This window comes from Pteronotus mesoamericanus, unplaced genomic scaffold, assembly GCF_021234165.1.
Source record: "Pteronotus mesoamericanus isolate MK-2021 breed Mesoamerican mustached bat unplaced genomic scaffold, CSHL_Meso_final contig_25, whole genome shotgun sequence".
Taxonomy (NCBI): domain Eukaryota; kingdom Metazoa; phylum Chordata; class Mammalia; order Chiroptera; family Mormoopidae; genus Pteronotus; species Pteronotus mesoamericanus.
The window spans coordinates 1121749-1148278 of NW_026555105.1; the positions used below are offsets into that span (position 1 = coordinate 1121749).

The 26530-nt window shown below is 63.5% G+C and overlaps 1 protein-coding gene across 2 annotated transcripts in view; it reads right to left on the reverse strand.

Annotated features, from left to right (window-relative positions):
* PHACTR3 (phosphatase and actin regulator 3) overlaps nt 1–16824 on the reverse strand; it is a 126992-nt gene extending 110168 nt beyond the window's left edge. Inside the window, exon 1 of one of the 2 annotated variants that reach the window (XM_054573341.1) lies at nt 16763–16824. Coding sequence is in view for 1 of the 2 variants with exons in the window: in XM_054573340.1 (XP_054429315.1) it covers nt 1285–1402 (118 nt within the window). In the remaining variant the exon portion in view is untranslated. Of the gene's footprint in view, nt 1–1284; nt 1403–16762 lie in introns of those variants that run through there. The other variant, XM_054573340.1, reaches the window with a different exon arrangement.
* Between the last annotated feature and the right edge of the window lie 9706 nt (nt 16825–26530).

Below are 26530 nucleotides of genomic sequence, written 5' to 3' on the forward strand. Positions count from 1 at the left end.
TCTGGCTGGTACCTTAGTTTGACCGAACGATCCAGTGTCAATAGTCCTAACAAAGAAATCTTACAAGCCTTGAATGGGTTTATTGTTTAAAATTTCAAATTGGGCTCTGGTGCCCACAGAGCTGCCTTTGATGGGTCTTGCTTTGCAGTTGGACAGGAAAGCCCCACTGAATTGGGGGTGGGGGGGGCGCCCCCCACAGAGCCCTGCTCAGGCAGCCCCGGGGCGGGGCGGGGAGGGGGTCCTCTTGCCTAGGATGCCCCCCACCTATCCAGATGGAGTCCCCATTTGGAGCCAGTGCATGGAGAGAGAACACTCCTTCAGAGGCACAGGCAACTTATTGTCACAACAGAATCTAGGGAGAGAGGGTGCTTCTCCGAGATCGAATACCGAGTCCTGTGGCTTGACACCAAAGCACCAGCTTTGGTTCTTTTTTTGAACCCCACATTCAGAAGCTCCCACTTCTCCCTGTGAAGTGAAAATTGCCTTCTGGTGGAGAAAGATTTTAATGATCGCTTTGCTTCCCGCGTCTCCATGGTGACGAGGCGCGCACAGCCCACCCCCCCTACCCCACCCCCCTTCTTTATTAGGCCTTTCTTCCTCTCTGGAAAGTAATCAATCAGGACACATAGACGCCTTTGTGACCGGATTTATCACCTGAACCATTGACGCTGCCGCGGGGGTGGGGAGCGGACCAAGTCCCTATAATTTAATGAAATCGGGCTCTGCCCGGGCGCACGCCCTTCACCTCCCCGCCGGCAGCTCCGGGAGCACACCTGCCGGGGAGGCGGGCGGGCGGGCGGCGCGCCCAGGTGCGCCGAGCCCCGCCAGAGTCGGGCGCCCCGAGGAAGCCCCTCTGCGCGGTGTCCCCGGGAGCGCTGCCCTGCCAGGGCGGGGACGCAGGGCCACCTGAGCTGGGGCCCGGGGGAGGCAGAGCGCCCAGCTAGCGCTGGCGGAGGCGGCCGCAGGTCGGACCCTCCTCCCGGAGCTGGTCGCGCCCGAGGAAGGGGAGTCCCCCAGAGGGCCAGCCCTGCCCGCCGCCGGCAAGGAGGGCCCCCGGCGCCGGGCGCCCGGCTCTACCCGGAAACCGCTTCTCTTCGGACAAAGGGCTCCGCGGCGCGCCCCGGCCCCGTAACGGGGAACGCGAACCGCGGGGTCCGAGCGCCCGGTCCGGCCGGGTCTCCCCAAATGCAGGCGGGGGCGCGGAGCGGCGCCTGGGACGTGCGCCCCGCGCCGCCCGCCCGGGCCTCCCCCGCCCGCCCCGCCGCCCCCGCCCGGCCCTGTTACCTGGGTTCTCCCCGGCGTCCGCGGAGGAGGTGGCCGAGGCGTCGGTGAGGACGCTGGGGTCACTCTGCGAGCGGCCCCGCGACACAAGGCAGCCGCTCCCGTCCTCGGACGCGGCCATGGGCCCGGCGGGCGCGGGGGCAAGTTGGAGGGAGCCTCGCGGAATCAGAGCATCCGAGGCGGCCAAGGTCACCGGCGAGGGGGCTGGCGGGGGCGTCTTTTTAAAAAGCAAAATCAAAAAGGCCGGGGAGAGGGAAGGAGCCGTTGGACGTCGCCGGGGCCGCTTCAGGGCGGCGAGACAATAGCCTGGCGGCTGCAGCCAGGCGCATCCCGGCGCGCGCGGCCTGGCGCGGTTATTTATTCGAGTTTATTCCCATTCTTCAGTCCGTATTCCAGGAAAAAAAAAAAAAGTTGAACCAGGAAATAAAAACTTTTTCTTGTCAGTGTTTATTGCGTGCTTGGGGCAGGGGGTGATGTCCAGGAATTTCTAAGGGCGCTCCCTCCCCCCACCCCACCCCCCACCCCCCCGGAAAAAATAAAGGAAAAATGAAGAATCTTTGCTCTTGCAATTGCTTTAATCGGAAAGCTGTTCTTGGAGCATCTGTTGGAAAACATTAGGATTCTCCCATCATGCCGCGCGAGGAGCATGACGTCACGGGAGAGGGGAGTGAGAATGAGCGTGGAGCTGGGGAGGGGTCTCGAATACCTGGGCGCTCGCAGCCGCCCCGCGGAGGTGGGGGCTGGATCCCGAGTCCTGAGCTGCCTGCTCCCACCCCAGCGGCGCGCGGGACCCCAGAGGGCCCCCGCATCCCCCTTCCAGCTGGGGGGACGGGAATCCTGAGGGCGCCTCCCTTGGAGGCAGGGCCAAGCTCCCCAGCGGCTCGGGCAGCTGGTTTCCTGGGCTCTTCCTCCCTTGGGGATTTGGAAGCCAGTGGATCCCGAGCGCCCCCTCCACCATGCGGGGGGGGGGCGCCCCTCAGCTTCATCCCCACCCACCTCAGCCCCTCCCCACGCCCGAGGCCTCCTTCCCTCAGGCCCTCAGCCCAGAGCCTGGGAGGGGAGAGCTGGGCAGGCCCCTGGTGCCTTCCGGGGAGGCTTTCCCCGCACCCCCAATGAAGGTGACGGAACCAGCAAGGGAGGTGTCACCCCGCGAGGCTGCCACTCACAGAGGTGTTCTCCCAGGTGCTACGAGCAAGGCTGACAGTCCTAGATGGCGGCCGGAGGCGCACGAGCACACAGAACACGTGTGCAGCAGCGCAGGCACCCCCTGTGTCGGCCCCTGAAACAGCCCCGGGGGCAGGGGCCGGGTCCCCCTGGGGCGGCTCCTTCACCTGCCGCCAGCACCTAACGCAGGGCAGGGCTGTGCCCTGGGGGCTGAGGGGGGCAGCTCCCAGGCTGAGTCGGATGGAACCCCGACGAAGCGTCACAGACAGGACCCCGGGTGGGGAAACAGCAGGGATGGGGGTCCGCCCAGAGACCGGGGCTCTGGGCAGCGGGCGCCTTCCGGGAAAGCACCATGCAGTCATTCATTCAAAATGCGCGCAGGCGGCCTCCTGCAGTGGCACCACGGGGCCCAGCAGAGAGCAAGGGCAGAGGCGCGGCCCCCTGGGGCTTTCGGGAGCCAGGGCGGAGCCGGGAATGGTCGCCAACAAACCCACAGATGCCCCTCAAACGTGTCACTGTAGTCGACCATTAATACGGTGAAACAGAGTAAACGAGGAGGACGTTTTACTACGGGATACTTTTTACCCACATAAAAACGCTGTCTGGTGGCGCACGCCGCCCCCGGCTGGGCGCTCAGTCTCCGCTGCAGTGCTCCCTCACGCGGCCTAGGAGGTGGGCGTGACCGTGGTCCCCGTCTCAGAGCTGAGGGCGCCCGCCCGGGTCACAAGCCAGGTCGCGGCAGGGCTGGGACGCGGCCAATGCCCCCGACCCAAGGCCTGCCTGAGTGGGTCCCAGGGCGCCCCCTGCCCAGAGCTCCGCAGCCTGGCTGACATCCGGCCCCCGGGCAGGTTTCAGAAGCCAGCAGCTCACACCCCCGACCCCCCCACATCTGGACGGGAAGGCCTGGGTCTGGCCCGGCCAGCAGCGGGTGCAGAGCCCGGCCAGGGGCGCAGGGGGCAGCCCCGGGGGCACCTGTGTGAGGAGAAGAGCAGGAAGCTGCCTGCCACTCGCCCGCCGGCCTCAGCCCCGGGGCCTTCCCTCCTCACCGCCCACCCTGCTACCGACTTGAGGTTCTAAAGCAACTCTGTACTTGAAAGCGACTCAAAAGAAACAGTCACCAGCGGAACAAAACCCTGGTGGGTTGGGCATCGCCCATGACCCTAAAGGTGGCCGGTCCAACTCCTGGGCAGGGCACACGCCTGGGGGGTGGGTTTGGTCGCCAGTCGGGGCGCTTATGAGTGACAACCGATCAACATTTCTCACACTGATGATCCTCTCTCTCTCCTCCCTCCCTTCCCTTCTCATATAAATAAATAACTAAACAGTGTCCAGCAGAAAAAGGCCTGCTTGAGTGTGGTGGGTAGAGTAATAACATGGGTGTAATAATTTATGGTTTTAATTTGAACATTTTACCCAAAATGTCATAGGGTGTGCTTGACTGTGATATTGTTATGTTACAGCATTACGTGCTTACAGTTTTGCAATAAAAGATTCTGCAATAAAAAAGGGGCGCTATTTGTCCCAGAGCCTGTGTACACTCCCCCCACCCCAAGTACTGTGATTGGTTACAGCTGGCCTGGTAGGGGGCTGGTCATTTTACTTTTCTTGGGCTTTGACATGTTCTGTGATAAAAACAGCTTTAAATTTTAAAACACAAGTCTATTGGTCAATAGAAAATAAAGTCTCTTGGTGAATTTGGCCTTTGAAGTCGTTCACCCCCAACCAGGACAACCGAGGCCTGGGGAGAGCTGGCCAAAGACAGCTGTCTGCAGGGGGACCCCGGCCTGGGGGTCCTTAAGGGGTCTTTGTGAATGTCACCAACTGTCCCTCCACAGCAAGATCCCCGGCAGAGGCGGGACTGACCGGGAAGCCCGCCCTGGAGCCCTACGGGAGCAGCCAAGGCTTCCTCAGGGCCCCCAGTGGAAGCCACCAAATGTCCGCCCACCGACAGATACGTGGAGCGTGGCACACCCACCCAGCCAGTGTCGCCTGCTACGACGCAGGTGGACCCTGAGACACTCCTCCAAGTGAGAGACCGCATGTTATATTCCACTTACGTTAATCATTTCAGTACAGCTGTTCAGAACCGAACCAAGCAAACAAGGTGCACAGCGGCCCCTGGGCTGGGCTTCAGATGTGAGGGCGGGTGGGGTTCCACCGCACTTCTGCAGAGAATAACCCACCCCAGACCCCTCCTGTCCCTTCCTGGGGCTCCGAATCGGAAAGCCCCCCAGGGCCCCCCTCCTGGCCCCGGCCGGAACCCCAAGGCCGCTCAGGGGCTCCGGGAGCCCCGGCCGCCCCAAAGAACTACGAAGAGCCAGCAAGGCCGGGAAAGTTTCTCCCTTCCAAAAGCACCCAGGGGCGAAGCCACAAGGAGGGCCGTCCTCTGCCCAGGGCCATCCGGGGGGACGTCACGGCAGCGGCGGCCCTGAGGCTGGCAGGGCCGCCCGCCTATGCGGGATGTGCCCGTCGTCTCCAGGGGGCGGGGTGGCAGGGCCGCACAGGGGCCCAGGGCCGCCCCCCGCGTTGCCTCCGTTCTCACACCAGGTTCGGGTTCCCGTCACCCGCCCATCGAATCGTTCCTGAGCATCTAGCTCGTGCCCAAACGCGTGACTTGCAGGGACCATCACGGGGAAGGAGACAGCGCCGGGCCTCGGCCTGGCGGTGCTGGCGACCTTACAGAGAGGGCAGGACACCACCGCTCTGCCGGCAGTCAGCCGGGGCTTCCGTGGGCACCGAGCGGGACGCCTTGGAGGGGGCGCCCTTGCAGAGGAGGGGGCGCCCCCTGGTGGGAGGAAGCGGCTGGACTCAGGTTGAGAGGTGCAGCAGCGGGAGCGCGGACGTCCCCCAGAAGGGGCAGAGGGAGGGGCCGGGCGGAGCGAGGCTGCTCAGAGGGGCAGGAGCCAGGCCACGCCGTGACCGCCCGGGTTTTGTTCCGCTGGGGGCAGACGTGAGTGTGCAGGGGGTCCCTCGGGCCTCTGGCGGAGAAGGGGTCCAGGGGAGGGAGAAGCGGGGGATGGGTAAGGAGGCTGGTACCGCGCAGGTGGGTGGAGTGGAGGGATGAGAGAAAGGAGGCAAAGGCGACTCCCACATTTTTGCTTTCCGATGATTACCTGGGTGTGGGGGAGGCGGTCAAGGTAGCCACCAAGTCGGATATTTACAATGGGAGGGGGGGTCAGAGCAGGGGCGGGAGGGGGCAGAAGAGGAGGCCCCCACTGGGACACAGGGCACGAGACGAGATGCCCACGAGCCTGCCGCCTTGGCTCCGCGCCCACCCAGACTCAGGCAGCGTCCGCTCCGTCGGGGGTGGGGGACAAAAGGGCACAGGCTGCGGGGTCCCAGCGCCCCCTGGCACCAGCTGCAGGCTGGGCGACCCCGCTCTGGGCCTCCTTATCTCACGAGGAGCACGGCTGCTCTGCCCGGCCATCCCGGGACGGTCCCTCCAGGGGACGAGGGGTGCGTGCCCCCGGGGGGCTCTCACACGCCACCACCCCGGGTCGGGCGTCAGGCCCCGCTGCTCTGGCTTCTGGCCGTCCCGCAGCGACCACACACACTCAACAGGCCCCGGGGCGCCCCACAGGGGGTTGGAACCGCAACTGGCCATGCACATAGGGCTACGGAGGCACCGGGGCGGGGGAAGGCGAGGGAGGTCACATCGACGTTGCACTTTGGTTCTGCTGGAGACAACTGACTGCTTCCCCAGGGCCCCTCAGAGACCTGACACCGGGGGCCTGGCCACCGCCATGTCTTCGCTGTGTGTTCAGGGACCCTGGCCTGGTCTCTTCACCCAAGAACGGGCCTGGCACGCTGTGGCCACCGGGAAGCAAACGTGTGCTGGCTGCCTGACTGCCTGAATGAATGACCGCCCATGGTGGGTGGCCTGTCACATGACATTCCTGCTCCAGCCGGGAGGGCTCAGCCCCACCAGGGCCCAGGTCCCCTCCAACCTTTCAGGGGCTCCGCGGGGGCTGCCTCCCATCCCCTCAGACCACGTGGCCGCTTCTCCTCATCCGTCAGTAGAAACAGAATTAAACCAGCAAACTCGCAAGAAAACTGCTCAGGCCAGCGTCTCTGCCCAAGCTCTTAGGGAGCCAGCGGAGTGGGACAAGGGGCCGAAGCCCCGGGGGGGCGATCCCAGGTCAAAGAGAGACATCCAAGGAGGAAGACAAAGCCGCTCTGCCAGCGCAGGGTGGAAAGGAAGGGAGCCGCGCCCTCTGCTGGCCGCGGCGGAAACTGCGCCCCACGCGGTCGCCTGCTCACGGGCGGCCTGCTTCTGACTGTCCAGTGGGGTCTTGAGTTACGTGGCCACCCTGCGACTCTGCAGTGACATCCGTGAGGATGGAAGGCCGACACGTAAGGACGGAGACCTTGGGCCTGCCTCCCTCCAGATCTCCTGCGACAGCGGCAGACATCCGGCAGCTCAAGCCGGTCTCGGTTGGGTTTTCATTTACTTTAACACGTAGCTCCCGTCTGTGTCGAACGTCGGGCTACGGACTTCACCGTTCTTAACGTGGCTAGCGCCAAAAGTAGCCAAACAAGGTGGGGACTCTTGCAGTCCCATCTGCAAGTCAGATGCAACGTTCTCACCTGCCCCAGGTAGCAGGTCCTGCGCCAACGCATCAATCATTTCCCAAGAGGCAGAGCCAGGGACCCCGTGCCTTCTCAGGTCCCCCGAAACGTCATGGACCCGACAAGGACAGCGGGGGAGCAGCTGGAGGCAGCACGGGTGGCACTGAAGCGAGACCGCGTTCCCGCAGCTTCCCGCACCCTTCCCTGCGCTAACCCCCCGTGGAGCCGAACCCGTACTCTCTTTTCGTGAAGGATGAAGTTGAGGCTCTGACAAGGCAGGTGACTCGCCGAAGTCCCACGTCGAACAAATGGCAGGGACGCGGCAGGAGAGGGCTCTCACACTCTCCGCTGCCCCTCCCTCGTGCCACCGCAAGCCCAGCTCACGAGGAAGCCGTTCTCTTGAACAAACCCCTCCCGACCCCGGCCCTCCCCTGGCCCTGTCCCCGGGGTCCCGGCACAGCCCTGCCTCGTCCCCTCGTCCACCGAAGCCCACGCCCACGGGGAGGCCTGAGTTAGGCAGAGGGAGTGGAAACGACCCACTCCGAACCGCTGCCCAACAGACTCTCCTCACTAGGGGCTCTTTCAAGCCGCTCCTTCTCAGTGACAGAAAGAGGAGTCTAACGTCACCGGGGCTTGCCACTTGCTAGGGGAGGGGGACGTGGCGGCGTGGCGTGCGACCCGCACGGCACTCGCGCTGACACACGCTCGCCCGCGGTCCCTGCGCCCTCCACAGGCTCGCGTGAGCGCGACAGTGGCCGGCAGGTCTGGCAGCTCTGTCCTCGACTGAAGGGTGGTTTGCCTCCAGGACGGAGGCAGAGAGCTGGGGACCGATGGCGGGACCGCTGGCCTCCCCAAGCAGGTGCTCACTGTTGCACAAGACGGAGATCCTGAAACAATTCCCTGATCCGAACGTTCACACTAGTTACAAGGGAGAACCCGTCACCCTCTTCTCAGCGGTGCCCGTGGCCCGAACCCTCAGGCCACGTAAGGTTTTTTTTAACCCTCATCCACGGGCATGCCCACTGGTCCTAGAGAGGGAAGAGGAAGGGGAGAGAGAGGGAGAGAAACATCGAGGCGAGACACATCGATCGGGCACCTGGCACACATGCCCCGGCCAGGCACCGAACCCACCACCCAAGCCTGTGCTCCGACCGGGAATCGAACCAGCGACCTCTTCGGTCTACGGGACGTGGCACCCCACTGAGCCCCTCCGGCCAGGCACTTTTACTTTTAAAAGAAGATCACTCATGTTTAAAAATAGTCTGTGTCACCTGCACACTCTCTCCCATCCGGCGTGTACGTGGTGATACGTTTATTGGATTTATATTCTAAAGAGACATCTCTTTCCCCATGGGAGGCCGCAGAGACGGGCTTATTGATTTACCGGAGCCTGGATTTATGTCACCGACCAACACCCCACCGCAGGAGCGGCAGGCGACTATGTATTTCACAGTGCAACAATTCCGCCTGCATCGCGCCCGCTCCATAAATTACAGAAAATCCATAATGCTCGGTTTACAGGTAGTGCTTTAAAAATACATCATCGGTCCCACAGCTGGAGCGATAACTCCAAGGATCCACGTGGGCAAAGCTATAAATAATGACGGCCGTGTCTGTATTTCCACAGGGGCTGCGAGCTCTTTCAGGGCCTACAGGTCGCGGAAGCCACTACGAACTCTGAAGCCGGTGCGTCTACTGGGGCTCCGCATGTGGGGGCAGGAAGAGTTTAGGCTTTTAGATTCGTTTCCATCCTGGGCATCACAACAACAGTGCCAGGGACTTCGCCGCCTGCAGCGGGGTGGCATCCTGTCTGTGTGTAGCAGAGGCTACTTCTCTCGGAAGGTTCTGGGACCACTGGAAGTGGAATGAAGAGGAGGACGGCAAGAAGGGTCCGGGAGACCAGGGGGTGCATTGGACAGGGCCGGGGGGCGCAGCCTGGCCTGGGGACAGCACGACACAGCCCTGGACGGAGCCCAGATGCCTCGTACCCATACCCGTACCCACACCTCCTTATTCAAAGGCGTCCTGCCCGCAGCTCAACTGCGATAAAGGGGAAATCCCTGCACATAATTACTGTTAAAACTCAGACAGTCACCGCCCAGGCCGGGTGGCTCGGCTGGTTGGAGCGGTGTCCCGTACTCCGAAAGGTTGTGGGTTCGATCCCCAGTGGGGGTGCGTATGGGAGGCAACTGATCGATGTTTCTCTCTCACATTGATCTCTGTCTCTCGCTCTTCTTCTCTCTCTAAAAGCACTAAAAAATTGTCCTTGGTTGAGGATTAAAGAGTAATTCAGACAATTACCGACTGGTGTGCGTGTCCTGGAAGCCGGAGGGAGGTTTCTGTTCTGACGTCAGGGCTCCTGGAAGCGGGACTCAGCGTCCCAGCCTGCACTGCAGGATTCCCCCTCCCCGGGCCCCCCGCCCCGTCCCTGAGCAGCCCTGCTCCGGGCCCTGCTGCGAAGGCTTCCGCGCAGGGGGTCCCTGACAGTGGGCCCGCCAAGGACGGCGGGGTGGGGGAGCGGGGGTTCTGGGGGTCAGCGCGCCCAGCGGAGTCGCAGGAGCCCTCAAAGCGAAGGGGAAGACAGGCAAGCCCTCGGACCCCGCCCGCAGGGCAAGGCCCCCTCGCTCCCGAGACAGGCACGTCCAAGGTGCGACCGAAGCAGGGGCATCCCCGGGGCCCCCGACTGGGCGCTAAGAATGAGCCCTGCCTTGCAGAGCAGGAGGGAAAGAACGTCATCCAGTTTTATGAGAGAATAAAACGCCTCCGAATCCAGACCCTGCCTCGGCTCACAGCCAGCCCCGCCCGCCGCGTGGCCGGGGGCACGCGCGTCCAGCCCTCTAAGCCTCGGTCTTCCCACCTGCCCAGCGGGCTCACGCCTCGTGCCCGGCCGGCCAGAGGAACGAGCAGGCCGCGGACAGGCGCGCCTGCGCCCGGTGCCGGCGGGTGTGACTCCACGGTCCCCGCAGAGCGACCTCAGGTGGCTTTTCTCTGGCCGCACACCATGGCGACCCCCACGCAAACCCGGCACAAACGACAGCGGGGTATTATTTTGCACTTAGACGCGTGAACCCAAGTCCCCCGGTTGAAATATCACTCTCATCGACAAATACGGGGAAGGCCTCCTCCTTTTCATTATCCAAACGTTTAACCAAGAGGTTAAAAAATAACGGAGCTCATGTACCCGGAATTCTAGTGGGTGATAGGAAAAAGCGCGGCCAGCGCGGCCATTACAATAAAAGTGGAATGCAATTTGCTGCTCCGGCGTCCCCATTGTCAAGCACATGTGATAATGGTCCTAAACAGACTGAGCCACTGACGCCGGTGATGTTCAGGGCTCGCCCCTGTTCCGGGCCCCCAGGTGTGGAGAGGCACGGTCCCTAACGTGTAGTAGAGACCTCACCTGGGCGCTGTCTCTTCTCAGTTCTTACCCAGGGTCACCCACCATCCACACCGCCTGCCCACCTGCTGGGGGGGTGGGGGGCGGGGCTCCCTGGTGGCAGGAGGGAGCAGGGACAGCCGAGAAAGGAGCGCCGCTCCGGTTAAGGCAAAGGCGCCCACCCGGTACGAAGCACTCGGGGCAGCACTGGAGACAAAGCCCCAGGCCGGCCCACACACATCGGTGTCACGCCGCACTTGCGTGCCTGAAAACACGACACGCGTTCAACTGCACGCAGGGGTCTCTCCACCAGCTTCCTGCAGCCTGAGAGGGATGCGCAGCTGGGCTCGGGGTTCGCGGCCGCGGCCTGAAGGGAGAAACTCCCGCGGGCTGTCTCCACCCCAGACCTGCCGCTGCTGCTCGCAGGAAGCCTGCAGATGTGCAAAGAGCCTACTGTGTGCCTGGCCCTGGGCTCCACGCTGTGCACGCAAAACAGACAGGTGCGCAGCAGCGCTACCAGGCGAGGACACGGGTGACCAGCATGCGGGCTTCGCCACGTCCCCAGCTTCGGGCCTCACAGGGGGACTCCCGGGATGAGGTGCAGTCATACTCACAGCTGTAACTGGTGACAGTGACAACAGAGAACAACCGGCTTTAAAACAGTGCACGGGGGGGGGGGGGGGTCTGGGGGAGCCAGGCGGGAGCTCCGAGTGTCCTCGGGGACTCGCACGGCACCCGCTGTGGCTGCCTGTGGGCGGCGCTGTGTCCCAGGCAGGCCTGCTAGAGACGCGGCGCCCAGGGTTGGCCGCGGGGGACGGGGTGGTCCCGTGGGCACCCTCCGCCTGGCCCCGGGAGGCGAGTCTGTGTTGGCCTAAATCATATCGATCAGATGCCGGACCCCCCATTAGAACTGTGTGTGCTGCCTCCTACTGCCCACAGATGTCAGTTACAGTGGGTGTGGAAAACACATAAAGAACTGCGCACGCAGGAAAAGGAGACGTGGACGGACGTTTATAGCCATCCGTCTTGGCTGCCCGGGACTCAGGTGTGGACGGCAGAGGGGCCGCACTCTAAACCTGACCTGCAGTTCAGGGGGGGCCCGCAGGGCAGGCCCTACAAACTCAGAACCGAAAGCAAGCGCGCGGGACGCTCGGGACGCACCCGCTCCTAACTCAGAGCGGCCGGCTGCAGCCCCTCCAGGCCCACGGCGCCTGGGACAAAGGTCAGTCTCGCCCCTAAGCGACCCTCTCTATGGTCATTTTGCATCTCAGATAACATACCTTTGAAATGTTGCAGTGCTCGCCCCCTCAGACCCCGCAGGGCTCACTGGTGATCCACAGCAGAGGCTGGGACCCCCGTGGCTGCCGCGGACCCGACGCCACCCCATGGGCGTGAACGTTAACCGTCCTGCACCCTTCTGGGTAAAAGAGGGCTGTGTCTCTCTGTCTTACTCTTCACGCAACCCCAGAGCCTTCCGGGCTTTGCTTTCTCCCACCCCCTTCATCTGCCACGCGCGGATTTCACGTAGCCCCCCAACATCTCCTCCGTTGATGCGACTGCATAAAACATGCCGCGAACCGGCCCTTCTCCCAAGCCTTTCCCCAATCCACGGAGATTTTGCTTCCCGGCCATTGTCGTCAGTTCAGCTCAAGTAAACTCACACACTCTCTCCAGTTTGGATGTGTCTTACATCGGTATGGGGGTCCTCGGGAAACGGGGCTTCCCGGGCTAAAACCAGACGGTCCCAGGCACGCTGGGAGAAGGTGTTGGCTTTGACCTTGAGGCCGGAAAAGATTTCTTTCGGAAGACCCAGAAAGCAGACACATGAAGAGAAAGCCTGATGAATTTACTGCATCCAAAGTGAAGGCTGGGGCATGCAATGCACAGCGTGGTGGCTGCAGCTAACATTGTGTCTTTGCAAGTATCATGGAAGTTCTCATCACAAGAAGAATACCTGGTAACTATTTGTGGGGACCGTTGGTAGCTCTTTGTGGGGACCGTGTTTGCAGCACATACATAGCTCAAACCATCACATGGTATACCTGAAAGTAACATCACGTTACATGTCAATTATATTTTTTTAAAAAATCTACTCGGCCAAAGACACTATAGAAACCAAGTGAAAAGACAAGCCACAGAGAGACCAAAAATATCAGCAGCCAAGGGAGAAGGAGAGTCCAGGATACATAATAGCTCTTGCAAACCAATTAGAGAAAGACTACCCACCCCACAGGAAGATGGGCAAAAGAAAAGAGAGGCCAGGCCGCTCCCTGCCAGTGAAATCCACATGGTCAATTACCATCAGAAAAGCCTCTGGGGGGGGGGCCCATGAGCCCAGGGAAGTGCCCCTTTGCCTCTGCAGGGCTGGCAGCCGCACTTGAGACTCTGAACTTGCTAAAACACTGGGGAAGGGGGAGCCTCAGATGCCGCTGCTGGGAACAAGTCAACAACCTCCAGGGAAATTCACACTGGGCTCTTCCTGTCCCCGGGCGCCCCAGGCCTGGGCATGTGACCGCCTGGGGCAGGCGCACCAGGAGGTGCGTGCAGGGCGCTCACTCTGCCCCCCGCCCGCAGTGCAGCAGGTCAGAGGATGGCCTCCCACGGCCGCCAGCCCCAGGAAGGCTAAGAGGACACACAGCGGAATATTCTACAGCAATTTAGAAAGAACCCATTAACCCAGACACATCTCCAAGACACGCTGCGGAATGGAAACAAGACGTTTCAGAACAAGGCGTGCTGTCCCTGGATGCCATCCCGGCCAAGGACTTACAGGAAGGAGCCTGGACGCTCCCACTGTGACCCCTGTGCCCGTGCGAGGACTGTCGGCGGGCGCCCCCGAAAGGGGCCGGTTACCCCGGGAGAGGCGGGCGGTGCGGGGACCCCAGACGAAGTTAGCCTGGTGGGCACGGACTGCCCCTCCCCCCGGAGAAAGTGTTCAGGAACCACTTGGCGCAATTCCCCTTCTTCCCCCAAAGAAAACCCCTGCCCGAGGAGAACCTGCCACACGTTCACGGCCAGGTGCTGTGGCGAGCCAGCTCGAGGTCTGGCCTTAAAAGAAAAACGGAGCACTCTGCTCCATCAGCCAAGTTCACCCGCAGACAGCAGTCCTTACGGTAAAGGGACGCAGGTACAGGTGGGGGAGGGACAAGAAAAAGGCCCCGGGAAACCCAGGCAGGTAACTCACAGCCTTCGGCTCTGCCTGGACTTGTTGGGGGAGGAGGCTGAGGCCCGCACAGCGGCCCCGGCCTGCGGAGGGAGGTGCGGGTGAGACAGGCGCTCCGTCGGTGATGCCCCGCGCCCCCTTGGTCTGCCCCTTCGGGGGTCTCAGCCCGGCCCACGGGGCCTGTAAGCTCGCCCCTGAGCTGGGCCTCAGCCGTCAGCTGCCCCCATTCCCAGGCCACGGTCGTGGGTTTAAGGACAGGCAGTGGGATCCAGCCAGGACGGGGACAGACCAGGGGACGTGGCCAGAGCTACCGAGGCAGCCTGGCTTTGGACACCCAGTTTCCTGAGCTGACAAATGTGCCTTCTGCTCCCTAAGCTCCAGTCACCGGCCACCAGGAAAGCCTGCTACGCCCAGATGGCTGCCGTTAGGGTTTCAGAAGGACGGGGCCGCCGCGGCCCCGACGCGGGGTCTTCAGATTCGCTGCCCGCAACCGGAGCCGGGCCGCGGATGTGGCTTTTCCAGCGGCCCCTCGCAGCCCCCAGAGCCACGACTTTTCCTGAGCATCAGCTGACAGGTGTCATGATATCATCGATCACGCCTTTCCCTCCCTTCAAAAAAATTTAAAGAAAAAAAGAGAAACCTCCTTTGGTGCGGAAATATCCGAGTACGAGCCAGAGCTTCCCATCAGGAGTCGCAGTCCGGTAGACGGGCTGGCTAATTTGTTCCTAAATTAAAGCAGCTCTGGCCACAGAAATAGCGTGCTGTCCCTCTGCGGCTGGGAGCCGGGACCCACCAAAGCGAGCTCGGGGAAGCGGCACAGACACCAGGGGGCTGAGCCTCTGCGCAGCCGGACACGACCTCCGGGCGCAGGCGGACAGGGGCCGGTCTCAGAGGTGCCACGGGCCTCTCCAAACCGGCACAGCCTTCTCTCCGGCCCCCGGCCCCCGGCCCCCACAACCAGCCCCTCCTCCCACACCCCAGGGGCTCAGACAGGAAACCTCTGCAGCCTCCTGGCTCTCAGGTCCCCAAGGCCTCAGCAGGTCCTGTTGGCGCAGCCACCTGGACCTCCTGTGCCACCCGCGGTGCCCTCCGAGCGGCAGCCCCCTCCCTTCCCCGGAGAGCCTGCCGCCCAGGGCCCAGGGCGCGAGAATCTGCTCCTCTCCCACACGGCAGGTCAGGCAGGCGCAGCCGCCCGCGGCCGCGCGCGTGAGCTGCCCACGCTGACCCTGGAGTCCAGGGCCGCCCCCGCCTTGCCTGCCGACCTCCCCGAGCTCAGGGGCCTGCAGCCTCAGGACCCGCGCTGCTCCCCAGTGCCCCCGAGCCAACATCTGCCTCAGGGCCCCTGCCAGCCCTTCCTCTCGCCGCCCCCGCTCACCCCGCCCTCACACGGCCCCTGCTTCTCCCCGCTCAGGTCTGCAGCCCAATGCCCCTCTTGGCAGAGCCTCCCTGCCCCGTGCTCCTCTCATCTCTTCCCAGACAGCTCCCTGCCTCGCCTCCCGGGCTTCGAGGCAGGGTCTCCCCCCCCACCCCACCCCCCGCCGCCAGGAGAAGGACGGCTCCCTGCGGCCAGGCAGCGGACCTCCAGGCTCCCCACGGCGTCCCCAGCAGGTGGGCCAGTGATTCATAAACGCCCGCTGGCCCGCGCCAGAGCCACCCGCTTCCTCCTCGGCCGTAGCCATGGCTCAGCCGCCGCCCTCTGGGCTGGAAGCAGCCACAGAACTATTTTAAAAATGCCCAACAACTGAAATGAGCCTGTGCAGCAGGAGTTGTGTGATGTCCGCAGGCAGGTGCACACTTGTGGTGGCTCTGAACACACCTGCGAGCTAGTGAAGGTCAGCGTGCGAAATGTCCTTTCTCAAAACCCAACCCCCGTGCGCCCAGCTTCGGACTCAGTACCCCAGCACCGTGGGGAGTCCCGCGCACCCACTGTGCGCCGGCACTGCTGAGGGACCGCCGTCCCGGACAGGGTGCGTGCCCTGGGGTCACTGCTGGACCCTGAAGCCCAGCACAAGGTCTCACACTTCGTGGGGGCAACAGAAGGGCCGCCCATCTCAGCCCTGGGCCCCTGGGGGCTCCACGCGGAAGGGGCCCAGAGCTTCCCCAGGAGCACCTCACCTCCAGGGCTCCCCGAGGGTCTGGCGTTCAGCCGACTCCCAGGGACCCCACTCGTTGCTCCCGCCGACGCCCGCGCCCCTCCCCCACATGTGACTCTGCGTATCTCCGGCCTCCTCCTTCGCCTGTTGACCTTGTAGACCACCCATTCTTTTCCTTGAGCTTCTCTTTCTGGGGGCAGAAAGGGAGCCGCCGGGGTATCTCGGGATGCTGGCGGTACCCTGGCTTCTCAGCAGATGCCAGCTGGAACCGGGGTGGGGGTATAAAAAAAGGGGGCGCAGGCAGAATCACCCTTGCTGGGAGCCACTGATAAGAACCACTGACCACCTGAACCGGAGTTTCCAGACCGGCCTGATCCCAGAATCACCCGGGGCCCTGGAGAGAAGGGCAGGTTCCAGGAAACTGAGGGGCAGGCGGGGCTGAGGACTCGGAGCTGTTCATACTCAGCGCCCCAGGACATTCTCACCAGGGAGTCGGAGAGGCTTGGCTCGCCTGCCCCTCCAGGCGCAGCCTCGCGCTCACTCCAGGGGCAGCTCTGGCCTCCTCCCCAGGCGGCCTCAGTCCCCCACCCCCACCCCAGGACCCCCGGCCCTGGGCCAGGTGGGCCTTCAGCTTTGTCCAGCTTCCTCGGCCCGTCTCCTGAGATCCTGTCCCTTTAACTGAGGCTGGACCGGCTCCAGGGCCAGCTGTCCCCCGGCAGGAGCCCTGGCCACTCCTGCCCCGCACAGGTGGGGAGGCCCGCCTGACCCAGCACGCGTGGGACTCCCCCCGGGTGGCGAGTGGGCTGACGTGATCCCACAACGGCCGCCCCACGATTCCGGTGTGAGGTCGCCCCCACCGTACAGATGCGGAAACTGAGGCACCGCGAAGCGCAGTGCCGGGCGCACAGGGCACGCAGCTGGCGCAGAAGGGGTCCGGACTCCGGACGGCCGGCCGGAGGCCAGCGCTCCGGACCGCGGCGCGCACTGCCCTTGTCTGCGGCCGGAGGGACGGCCCGCGCCCGCAGGCGCCCGCTCGGCGCTGGGGGGGGCCACGGACGTCCCGGCCGCCCCGCAGCGGCCAAGGGCAGGGCGCGGGCTCTCCACGGCATCGCTTACCTTGCTCCGGGCCTCGGGCGGCGGAGGTGGCGGCGTCCCGGGCCCCGAAGGCGCGCAGCAGCGAGCGCACCGGCGCCGGCCAGCGGGCGCGCCCCCCGCCCCGGCCGCGCATCCCGCCGGTGGGCCGCTCGGGGCTGCGTCCGCGGGGCCGCCCTGCGCCGCACAGAGCCGGGGGCTGCGGGAGGCGCCGGCGGGGCGGGGGGCGCCGGGCCCGGGGCTGCGGGAAGCGCCGGGCGGGCGGGCGGGCGGGGCGTGGCGGGGGCGGGGGCGGGGCCGCTCGCGAGGCCGGCCCCTCGGCCGGGCGGGGGCGCGGAGGGGCGCCGCCTTGACCTTGATCTCCCCGGACCCGGCCGGCGCCGCAGCCCGCGATGCGGGGCCTGAGTGCGGCTCCCTAATGTTAAAGGGGCAGCCGGGCGGGAGGGGACGCGGCCCGCTCATCACGCTGTGAAGAGGCTGCCGAGTTACGGCCGCTGGGGGACCCGGGGCCGGTCCCCTGAGCTCAGAGCGCTGGACTGAAAAATGGGCTTGGGGGAGTGAAACGGGGCGACGGTGAGCCTGGCCGTGGCGGTCCCCGCGTGGGAGCCGCCTCGCTGGCTTCCCTAACTGCCACAAGCACGTTTTCCTAAGCCAGTGATATGTATTTTTACCTTTTTCAAAAATAAGAGAAAACGGAACCATTGACCGCATTTTGCCGTGCGTGGTGCACACTTTTTGGCCCAAATTTCTGAGGGAAAAACAAGGTTGCGCATTATACCTGAGTAGTACTAATTCCACATCTAGATAAATGTTTTTACTTCTTTTACGCATGCTTATGCCTTAACAAGTGTGACTCTAGAAAGCAATGATGATATCCGTGTGCAAAATAACACCCTGGAGTACGATGATGGGTTTGTTCCTCAATATAAACAAATGAAAACATCGGATTAAAAATAATTAAAACGGAAGATTTTCTTTCCTGAAGGTTTGGGGCAAAAACGCGGGAGCGCATTTTACGCAGCAGCGCCTTATCCATGGCAAAATAGGGCAGCTTAATGAGCATGGCGTGTGGGACCCTTGCGGCCCCCACCCAACTCAGGAGCTGGGCCGGTGCCGCCCGCACCCGCCCCAGGTCCGTCCCAGCCCCCGCGCCCAGGAGCGTCCGGGGCGCTGGCATCTGGGAGGGCGCATAGCCCCTGCTGACTTTGACTTGCGGCCCCTGGCCCGAGAGGGGCTCGGCCAGCACCACGGTCACCTGGAGATGCCCAGGCGTCCACCAGGTGGACTGGTTGAGTGCGGCAGGCTTGACGCTCAAGGCCCAAAGGGACAGCCTGGCACACGCAGAAGTGCAGGTGGCCAGGAGGAAGGAGCCGTCCAAGGCGACATGGGTGCAGCTTCTCTGGGATACGCGCCCACCGCCCCCCACCCCCACCCTCCGACCCCCTCAGCCGCTCCCACCGACCTCTGCTCATCCCCAGAGCTTTGCCCCCGGGGTCCGGACCGTTGTTAACAGCTACCACTAGGCGGCGCTGTGCTGAGCAGGCCTCCTGGGAAACTTCCCGACCCCAGTTAGCCCCAAGGCACGGATGAGAAAATGGCAACTCGGACGCAGCAGGGATGTTCAGCCCCGCCACTGCTTGGTCCTGTGTCCTCCTCCATCAGCTCTCGTGGGAGACACTACGACCCCCCACACACACTTTTTAGAGGAGGAAACCGAGGCTCCGAGAGATGCAGCCCCTTGCCCCGGGAAGCGGGGAAGGGGAAGAGTCAGGATTCAAACCCCAGTCGGTGTCTCGCGGCCGTTGCCCTCTGCCCAGCCCATGGCACACACACCACCCCCCCCCCCCCCCCGAACTCCTACTCACCCTGCGAGGCCCAGCCTAAGTGCCCCCGCCTGACGCCTTTCCTTCAGCCTCCCTGCTTCTGCTCCCCATGCATTTGGCGGCCCCTCCCCACCCGTGTCCACGCCCACAGTGCCGTGTACACCCCCCATTGCTCATGCACCACGTCGCAGTCAGGGCGCACGTCTGCCCCGGGCATCACTGTGCTGGGGCTTCAGGGGCAGGCCCTGGCCCCGGGCGCCGCCTTCCCGGGCCTGGAGCTGTGGGAAGCTGTAACCCACCCAGCCCCTCTCTTGACCTTGTTTCTGTACATGAAGGCTCTAAAATGCAGCTGGTAGATAAACAACTTGTTTGTATGAGAATCCTAGGAACTAACGTCAAAATCTACAGACTCTGGCCCCCAGGCGTCCCAGCTCCGGGAGCCTTGCGGACCTTCAGCCGTGGATCCCGGGGAACTGAGCCAGGACGACACACGCCGGGCCGCCACCTGCCTTATCCGAACGGACTGCGCTCACGCTACGTGAACGGAGCACGTAGAGAACCTGGCAGGCTGCTGCCTCGATCTCTCGCTCTGTCCCCTCTCGCTCCCTGTGGGACCTCTGCCCCCACTGAGCTGGGAGACGAGCTTTGAGACGTGAGTCCCCGTCTTCCAGGGGCTGGCCCCCGAGGACCAGCCCTGCCTTCCCACCAGCACTGCCCCTGGAGCTCCGGCTTTCGCAGCAGCCGGACCTGCGTCTGCGAACAGGCTGCTCACGGTCGGCGACCGTGCTCCCTGGCCTCGCTCTGGGGCTGGTAACACGTGTTCCGTTTTCCTCCGGGCAGCTCCCACGCACCTCCGATGGCGCCCAGGCCCCTCCCTGAAGCTGGGGGCCTGAGTACGGCCCAGTCTGGCGGTCAGCACAGCCCATGCTTCGGCTCGCGGGGAAGGTTTGGGAGCGTCGGCTGCGAGGCTCGCCCTGTGGAGAATTCCAGCCCCACGCAGGCCGTGCCTCACAGTAGACATCCAATCAGCAATTAAAAAACCACCGCTGAAGAGTTACCTCCAGGATGGGGGCTTTATTTGGAGCAAGGAACGAATCTGAGAACTAGGTAGACGTGCCACGGAATCGTTCACCTTAAAAATGTTTGATTTGATATGATGTGAATTACACCTCAGTAAATTATTTTTAAAAGAAGAGCAATCTCTCTTAAAAAAAAAATCACCACCGTTATTTGGAGTGGCTGCGATGACGAAAAAGAAGGCGACTGAGTGTCACACACCCACTGAGGACGTGCGTGCGTATGTGACTATGTGAGTGTATCTAAGAGCGTATCAGTGTGTGAGCGTGTGCGACTGTATGAGTGAGTGTCACTGAGTGTGCCTGAGTGTCTGTGACCGTGTGAGCGTGTGTGAGCGTGTGAGCCAGTGTGTGGGGTGCCCCCGCCCCGCTCTCACACACACAGGGGGTCCCTTTCCTCTCCCAGAGCCGAGGGCAGGGATTCTCACTCCCAGGGCGTTCTCGCCTCCCCCGCCACGCTGCGGCTCCGTGACCCTTGCTCGCTGCACCCCCTACCCGCGGCACCCGCCCCACGCAGCCCCTGGCCGAGGGGCCCAGCCCTGCGGCCCCCGGAGGGGACGCCTCCGAGAGTGAGCGGCAGTCCGCCCCCCTCCCCGCCCGCCGGCCCGCCTCCCTGCTAGCGTGTTCCTCTCCCCGCCTGTTCCTCTCCCCGCGCACCGGCCGCCTCTCTGGGGCTCCACAGGCCCACAGCCCACCTGTGCTCGCGCCCCCCGACTCCGCTGCCGAATTTTGGGAACCGCTCCAAAGGGCCCAAACACTCAGAGTCAAACGGCAAACAGGCACAGAGGCAGCGACTGCCGCCGTCTCGCGGGCCCCTGCTGCGGCCGGGCGCTGGCCCCCAGCCGTCTGTCCGGCCGGCGTGCCTGCCCTGCGCACCACTTAGAGCTCTGGACACAGGCTCAAAGTCGAGTGGCCGCAGAGAGCAGGTTCAAGGCCAGGCTGCGGTGCGGTGAGCTTTGCATCTGGCCGAGGGGTACTCCACTGCCCTCTCCTTCGTCCACGCGCTCACTCGGGTTAAAAGTCTAAGGCCAGCACCGTCCCCGTGGGAAGTTTTGGGGTGAGCACTGTGAATCAGCTCTGCCAGCTGTGTTGGCACAAACTCAGAAATCACATCCTTTCCAGGAATCGCAAGCTCAGGGAGTGGTCCTGGCGCCCTCCAGTGGCCGCTAGGGAGCGTGCAGCCAAGCTCTGCAGGGCTCCCCAATTCCTGGAGGCACCCCTTGGAGACATCTGACCTCGAGGGTGAGGCTGGCAGGGGCCTGCCACAGCCGCATGCGGGCGCTGGGTCGCTTGGAGGTCTCCGAACCTCCGCCGGTTTTTCGTTCTAGTCAACACGAGTCCGCATCTCCTTGTACAAGCCACGTTCCTTTCTCTCTTCCACGTTCCGCCGTCTTTTAGTCCGAGTTTCAGCTTCCTCAAACCTGCCGCGGGTGTCAGGCATACGCCTCTCGTCGGCACGTGCTCCAGAGAAGTGGAAACACGCACTCAGGAAAGGTTGCAATGGGAAAAAAAGTGGAAGCAGCCCAAATGTCCACCAGCAGGTGAACGGAGAAGTGAAATGTGGCCTCTCTGTGCCGTGGACCGTGGTTGGACAACAAAAGGCATAGCGGTGCCCGTGCATGCTGCCGCCTGACGCGCCTTGACAACGCTGTGCCAAGAGACAGGCGCCGGCCCCGCAGAGCGCCCTGCGCATTCACACACGAAAGGCCCAGAGAGGAGACAGGGCGACGTCCCTCCTGCTCCGCCTCTGCCCTGGCCTCCCCACCTCCCCCCGGAGCCTGCACCCACGTTCCTGCAGCTGATGCGGTCGGGGGCCCCTCCTCAAGCTTGCTCCCCTCCTCTTCCGTGCTGACGGGAAGACGCCCCAGGCTGGGATGGGGGGCACCCTTTTCAGGCTTTTCCCAAAGTTGGAATGCAGCCCTTTGTACCCCGTCTCCCACAACCTGGAGTGCCCCCAACAATTCCTGTGGTGGCTTCTCCTTATCCCCAAATGTCCCTCCTCAGAAACCCCCCACCCCCTTGTTTCTGGGCCATTGCCCTGTGGGCCCCTCATGGAGCCGAGCCTGCTGTGTCCCTGGCTCAGATGTGCCGTCACTGCCCTGCCTGACACCTCAAAAGGCTCCGCTGGTCCCCCAGAAGCCAGCTGAGGGGCCCACCCGGGAGCGGGGGGGCTGGGGCAGGAGGGGAGGGAAGCCCCCTCCCGATCGATGCCCACGGCCCATGCCCTGGAGGCCGGACAAAGAGATCGAGCGGCTCACTCATCCAGCAGACCGGACCCCCACAGGAAGAGGGGGCGCTGCCTTAGGGACACAGAGGAACGGCGTCCCGGGCGCTGCCCCAGGCCAGTGGGGACGCGGCCGCACTGGGCGTAAAGGGCTGGAAAGGAAACGGACCCCTCTGCCTCCCGTGTCCCGCTGGTCAAAGATTCACCCCGTGGCCTTGGCCCCCGGCATGTGGTGCCTGCAGGGACATCTGGGCTCAGCAAGCAGTCGGAGCTGCTGGGGGAGGGGGAAGACGGTGGGGAGGAGAAAGACAGAAATATCTCCAGACACCAGAGAAACAACAACAACAACAACAACAAATCAGGAGTATCTGGGTTGCGTGTTCTTCCCCCAGGTGTTTCCGTTTAGAGTCTGGAAGCTGTGAAAGCCCATCAGGCTGCCCTCTCGTGGGCACTGGCAGGATTGCAGCCGCATGTCTCTCTCCCCAAAGAAGGAATTTTGTGACCTGCCGCAGACCTGGGACATAAATAAAACTCAGCGGGGCAACACGTTGATTTTTAAAAGTTGACTTACCTTATAAGTTTTATTTTAATTCCATGTGTTAACCCAACATGTAGCCATGGTTTTTTAAAATACACAACACTGCATTTTGTTGGGTTGTTCTGCTGGAATGAAACCGTCCAGCCGAAAGGCCCTCGGGGTGCACCCTCTGCCGTCTGCCAGGCGGCTCGGGGGGGCCAGCTCCGGTCCCCTCCCAGGAGGAGGGGAGGACCCCGCCAAGCAGGGCTGCCCGATGAAACCCAGCTCCCCGTGAAACTGGGACTTCAGACGAACAAGAGGCGTTTTTCCGGTGTGTGTCCGGAACGTTGCTCGGGATGAACCTGGGGACAGGGCCTTCATTCCAAACCCCACGGGACGGCCGCCCGCCCCCAACTTGCAGTGAAGCTGGCCTGCAGGGCCCCCACCACGCGGCGTGCAGTTTGCTTGCGGGGCTCGGTGTCCGGGGCAGCTCTTTGTCGGGGTTGTTAGCACCAGGCTCAGGAGCAGGGCCCGGCCTCCGTGGAGTGGGCCTCAGCCAGGTTCCCCAGGTGCCTGGGTTAACGACGCCCCCTTCTGGCCTGGCTGCAGTACTGCTTTGGAGGCGGTCCCACTGGGGCGCGGGGAAGGCAGGGGGTGGGGTGGGAGCAGACACGCCCGTTTTATGACTCAAATCCTTTGCTGAGGGTGCGCCAGGGGACAGTGACGTTTTGTGCCACAAGCAGCTGAAATCTCAGCATCCATGATGCACTCAGCTGTGGGAACCCCGATCGCCAGCCCCCAAAATGGCCCGAAGGCCCCACCCGCAAGCACATCAGCACCCATCTGCATGGGTCACCCCCTTGGCCCCTAAGCCCCCAGTGCCATCCCTTTGCTGCCACCCTAACGGGGGCCTGGGCAAGGTGTCACGTGGGCGCCAGGACCCAAGAGCTCTAGAGGAGCCTGCACTCTCCTATCACCCTTTTATCCTGACAGGTGGGACTGGCCGCTGGCCCCGGGGGTGACCTGGGGCCTCGGACCCGCCCCTACCTGGGCACGGCCGGGCTGGCCAGGCTTCCCTCACTCTGTCCTCGTCTGCCCTGTAGCTTTGTGGCTGGTTTTTAGAGGCGGATCCATGTCAACAGCTTTCTGTTCTGCAACGCTGTCTGCGGTTCTCTGCCGAGTGACAGCGGGTCTCAGGGAGACGCGCTGCCACCCGACCCCGCGGAGCTCGCGGGATAAGGCCCCTCACTTCCCTCGGACGTCATCGGTGGCCCTGGGACACCGTGGAGTACCCTGGTGGCCGCAGAGCTCAGAGCCCACCACCCCTGCGGGCCGGCACCATCCTGGGGCAAAGGGGCCGAGGGGCTCTAGTATTTCCACCGGGCCAGGCGGAGCCCAAACTGTCAAGCAAGTGGCATCTGTGGCCTGTCACCAAGAGCAGATGGAATGTTTTGGCCCCACCGCGTCTTGGTGTCAGACTCTCCAGGGGAAGAACATGGCCAAGCGCTGGACAGAGCCACACGGAGGCGCCAGCAGGCCTGTCCGTCCCCATGGCCAGCAAGTCCTGCCTGGAGGCCGACTCGGAGCCACTGGGCTGCGCACGCCCCTCTGGTGCTGCGACAGAAGGCTCATCCCCTCGGCAGGGGACGGAGCCGGCCGTGGGGCTGGCCAGGCCCCATAAGACACACGCTTGAGGAGGACAGAGGAGCGTGCAGAGTGTAACTCGGAAAGAGTCCCGCACACGGGGACACGCTGGCCACATGCTGTGAGGCCCCTCTGTTCTTAGGTGGCCCCCTGGGGTCAAACGACTGCCCATGGGAGACATTAGCCTTATAGTCCAGAACCCCCCACCCCCGCTGGCCGTAAACCCCGAAGAACCGAGAGAGGGTCTCGAACAGGCACCCACACCCCCTGTTCCCGACAGCGCGACTCACGACAAACAAAACGTGGCAGCCGCCTCCGTGCCGGGCGGTGGGCAACTGCTTCACACACCCGTGGCCCACCTGCGCCACGGGATATTTCCAGCCGGAAAAAGGCGAGCGCGCCGGCACGCTGCCGCGTGGCTGGGCCGTGAGGACGCCGTGCTCAGGACGGCGAGCCAGCCCGGGGGGCGAACTCTGGCCTCTGGCCTCTGGCCTCTGCGAGCCTGGCCGCGGCGCCGGGGGCGGGCGGGGCTCAGGTGTTGCTCACCAGCGACCAGTTCCTTTGCAGCTTGCCGTCCGGAGCTGCCCGCCTCACAAAGGTTAGGGTGGTGAGCGTTGGGTTCCGGGTTTTTAATCACAATAAAAAAAAGAGTCCCCCTGGCTTTTCATTCTGAAACTTCTGCTTCTGACCTCGGGGGACGGTGACTCATTCATCTGCTACACTGCGGTCAGTAGAAAAATGGCCTCCCAGAGACGTCCTGGGCCCAGCCCTCAGGCCCTGTGACCGCGTTAGGTCGCGTGGCGAAGGGGGAGAAGGCGGCAGACAGCGCCAAGATGGCGTCAGGTCCGCTGAGACAGTCCTGGGGGGCCTGGGTTAGCCCGGCGCGGCCGCGGGGTCCTGAGCGTTGGCAGAGGGAGGCGCAGAGGAGGCCGCAGAGGGGTGCCACGTCCGGAGGAATTGCCCTGGGTGCTCCGCGAAGTTCACAAGTGGAAGCCCTAACTCCCAACGTGACTGTAAGTGGCTATAGGAACTCTAGGAGGTAATTAAGGTCCAATGACATCACCAGGTTGGGGGCCCAATCTGACCGTATGGTGGCTTTAGGGGAAGAGGGAGGGAGGCAGACGGCACCCTGTCCATCACGTGAGGACAAGCAGAAAGTCAACTGGGAAGAGAGGCCTCACCGGAGACCAACCCGGAGGACGCTTGGCCTTGGACTCCAGCCTCCAGCACTGCGAGGGGACGCGCGCGTGCTGCTCAAGCCGCCGGACCGCAGCTTCCATTGTCCCCTCCTGGGCTGGCGGGGCACGCGGCTGCAGCTGCTCGGGAGGTGGGGGAAGGGCCAGGGGCCGAGGACTGGAAACGCCAAGGAGACCGACTGTCCCCCAGAGCCCCAGAGGGACAGAGCCCGCCGACACCTTGACTTGGGCCCAGGGAGACCTGGGCCAGGCTGGGGGCTGTAGAACGGGAAGGCGCGCGCGGCTTTGAGCCCGGATTTGTTACGACAGGTGGGAATGAACGTGCCCGCGACGCCTGAATGAGGAAGGCAAGGCTTCTCCGAGCCCTGATGTCTGTGGTCTGACGGATCCCATCACGTTCTCGTGGCCCTTCTAGAATCAGGCTCGCTCACAGCCTATTCTAAAGCCTTAGCCCCTTACTGCTTCAGGTGTGGCCCCGACGTCCCCTTCCCTCCTGGCTCGGGAGAGGGGCTGATGGGGGCCGTCCGCCGGCTCGGCTTAGGCGGCGTGGTGCTTGTGGACGAGGCCAGCGTGCTTTGCTTTGTCCCCGGATGGACTTCATTGCTCACCCAGATGCCGCTTCCCTGTCTGCAGGGCCAGCCGCGCAGCCGCCTCCTGGGGACAACAGACCACACCTTTGCCGCCGATGTCCCGTGGACATTGGTGTACACGCAGCGTTTCAGTCACTATCCCCTACGTGTGACGATGTAACTGGGGCTCACCTGCCACCTTCCAAGGGGCTCCCGGCGGGAACTGAGCGCATTTTGCCACCTGGAAAAACTTCACATGGTCTGTGCAGGTGGGTGTTGACCAGCTCTGTTTTTCGCCGCCTGCAATACTGGTTTGATAGACACCTGCCCTTCCAGTTTATTATTGTTCATCCAAGACAAAATCAGCCCACACCGATGGCCTTGCCCGGCTCTGATCCTGTTTGGAACCAACAGGAACGTTTGGGCTTGGAGACGCTGGGGACCCTGGATGGGGCCACGCTCCCTCTAGTGGCGGCTGGAGAGACGGCGGCCGAGGGTCGGCCGGTCTGAGTCCGGATCTGGTAAGAAGCCGTGCCTGGTGCTGGGGCAAAGGGATAGGGAAGTTTCCCCAAGGCCTCGCCCGCTGCGCCCAGGCCCCTGCCTGGTCACCTGCCACGCTGCCCTGAAGGCCGGGGCCACGCCCTCCCTTTGTGAGAGGACACAGCGGGCAGGGAGGGCACCTGGCGATGAAGGGGCCAGCACATCCTCAGGTCGCCGAGGGAGCTGGGCTCCTGCGAGCGCAG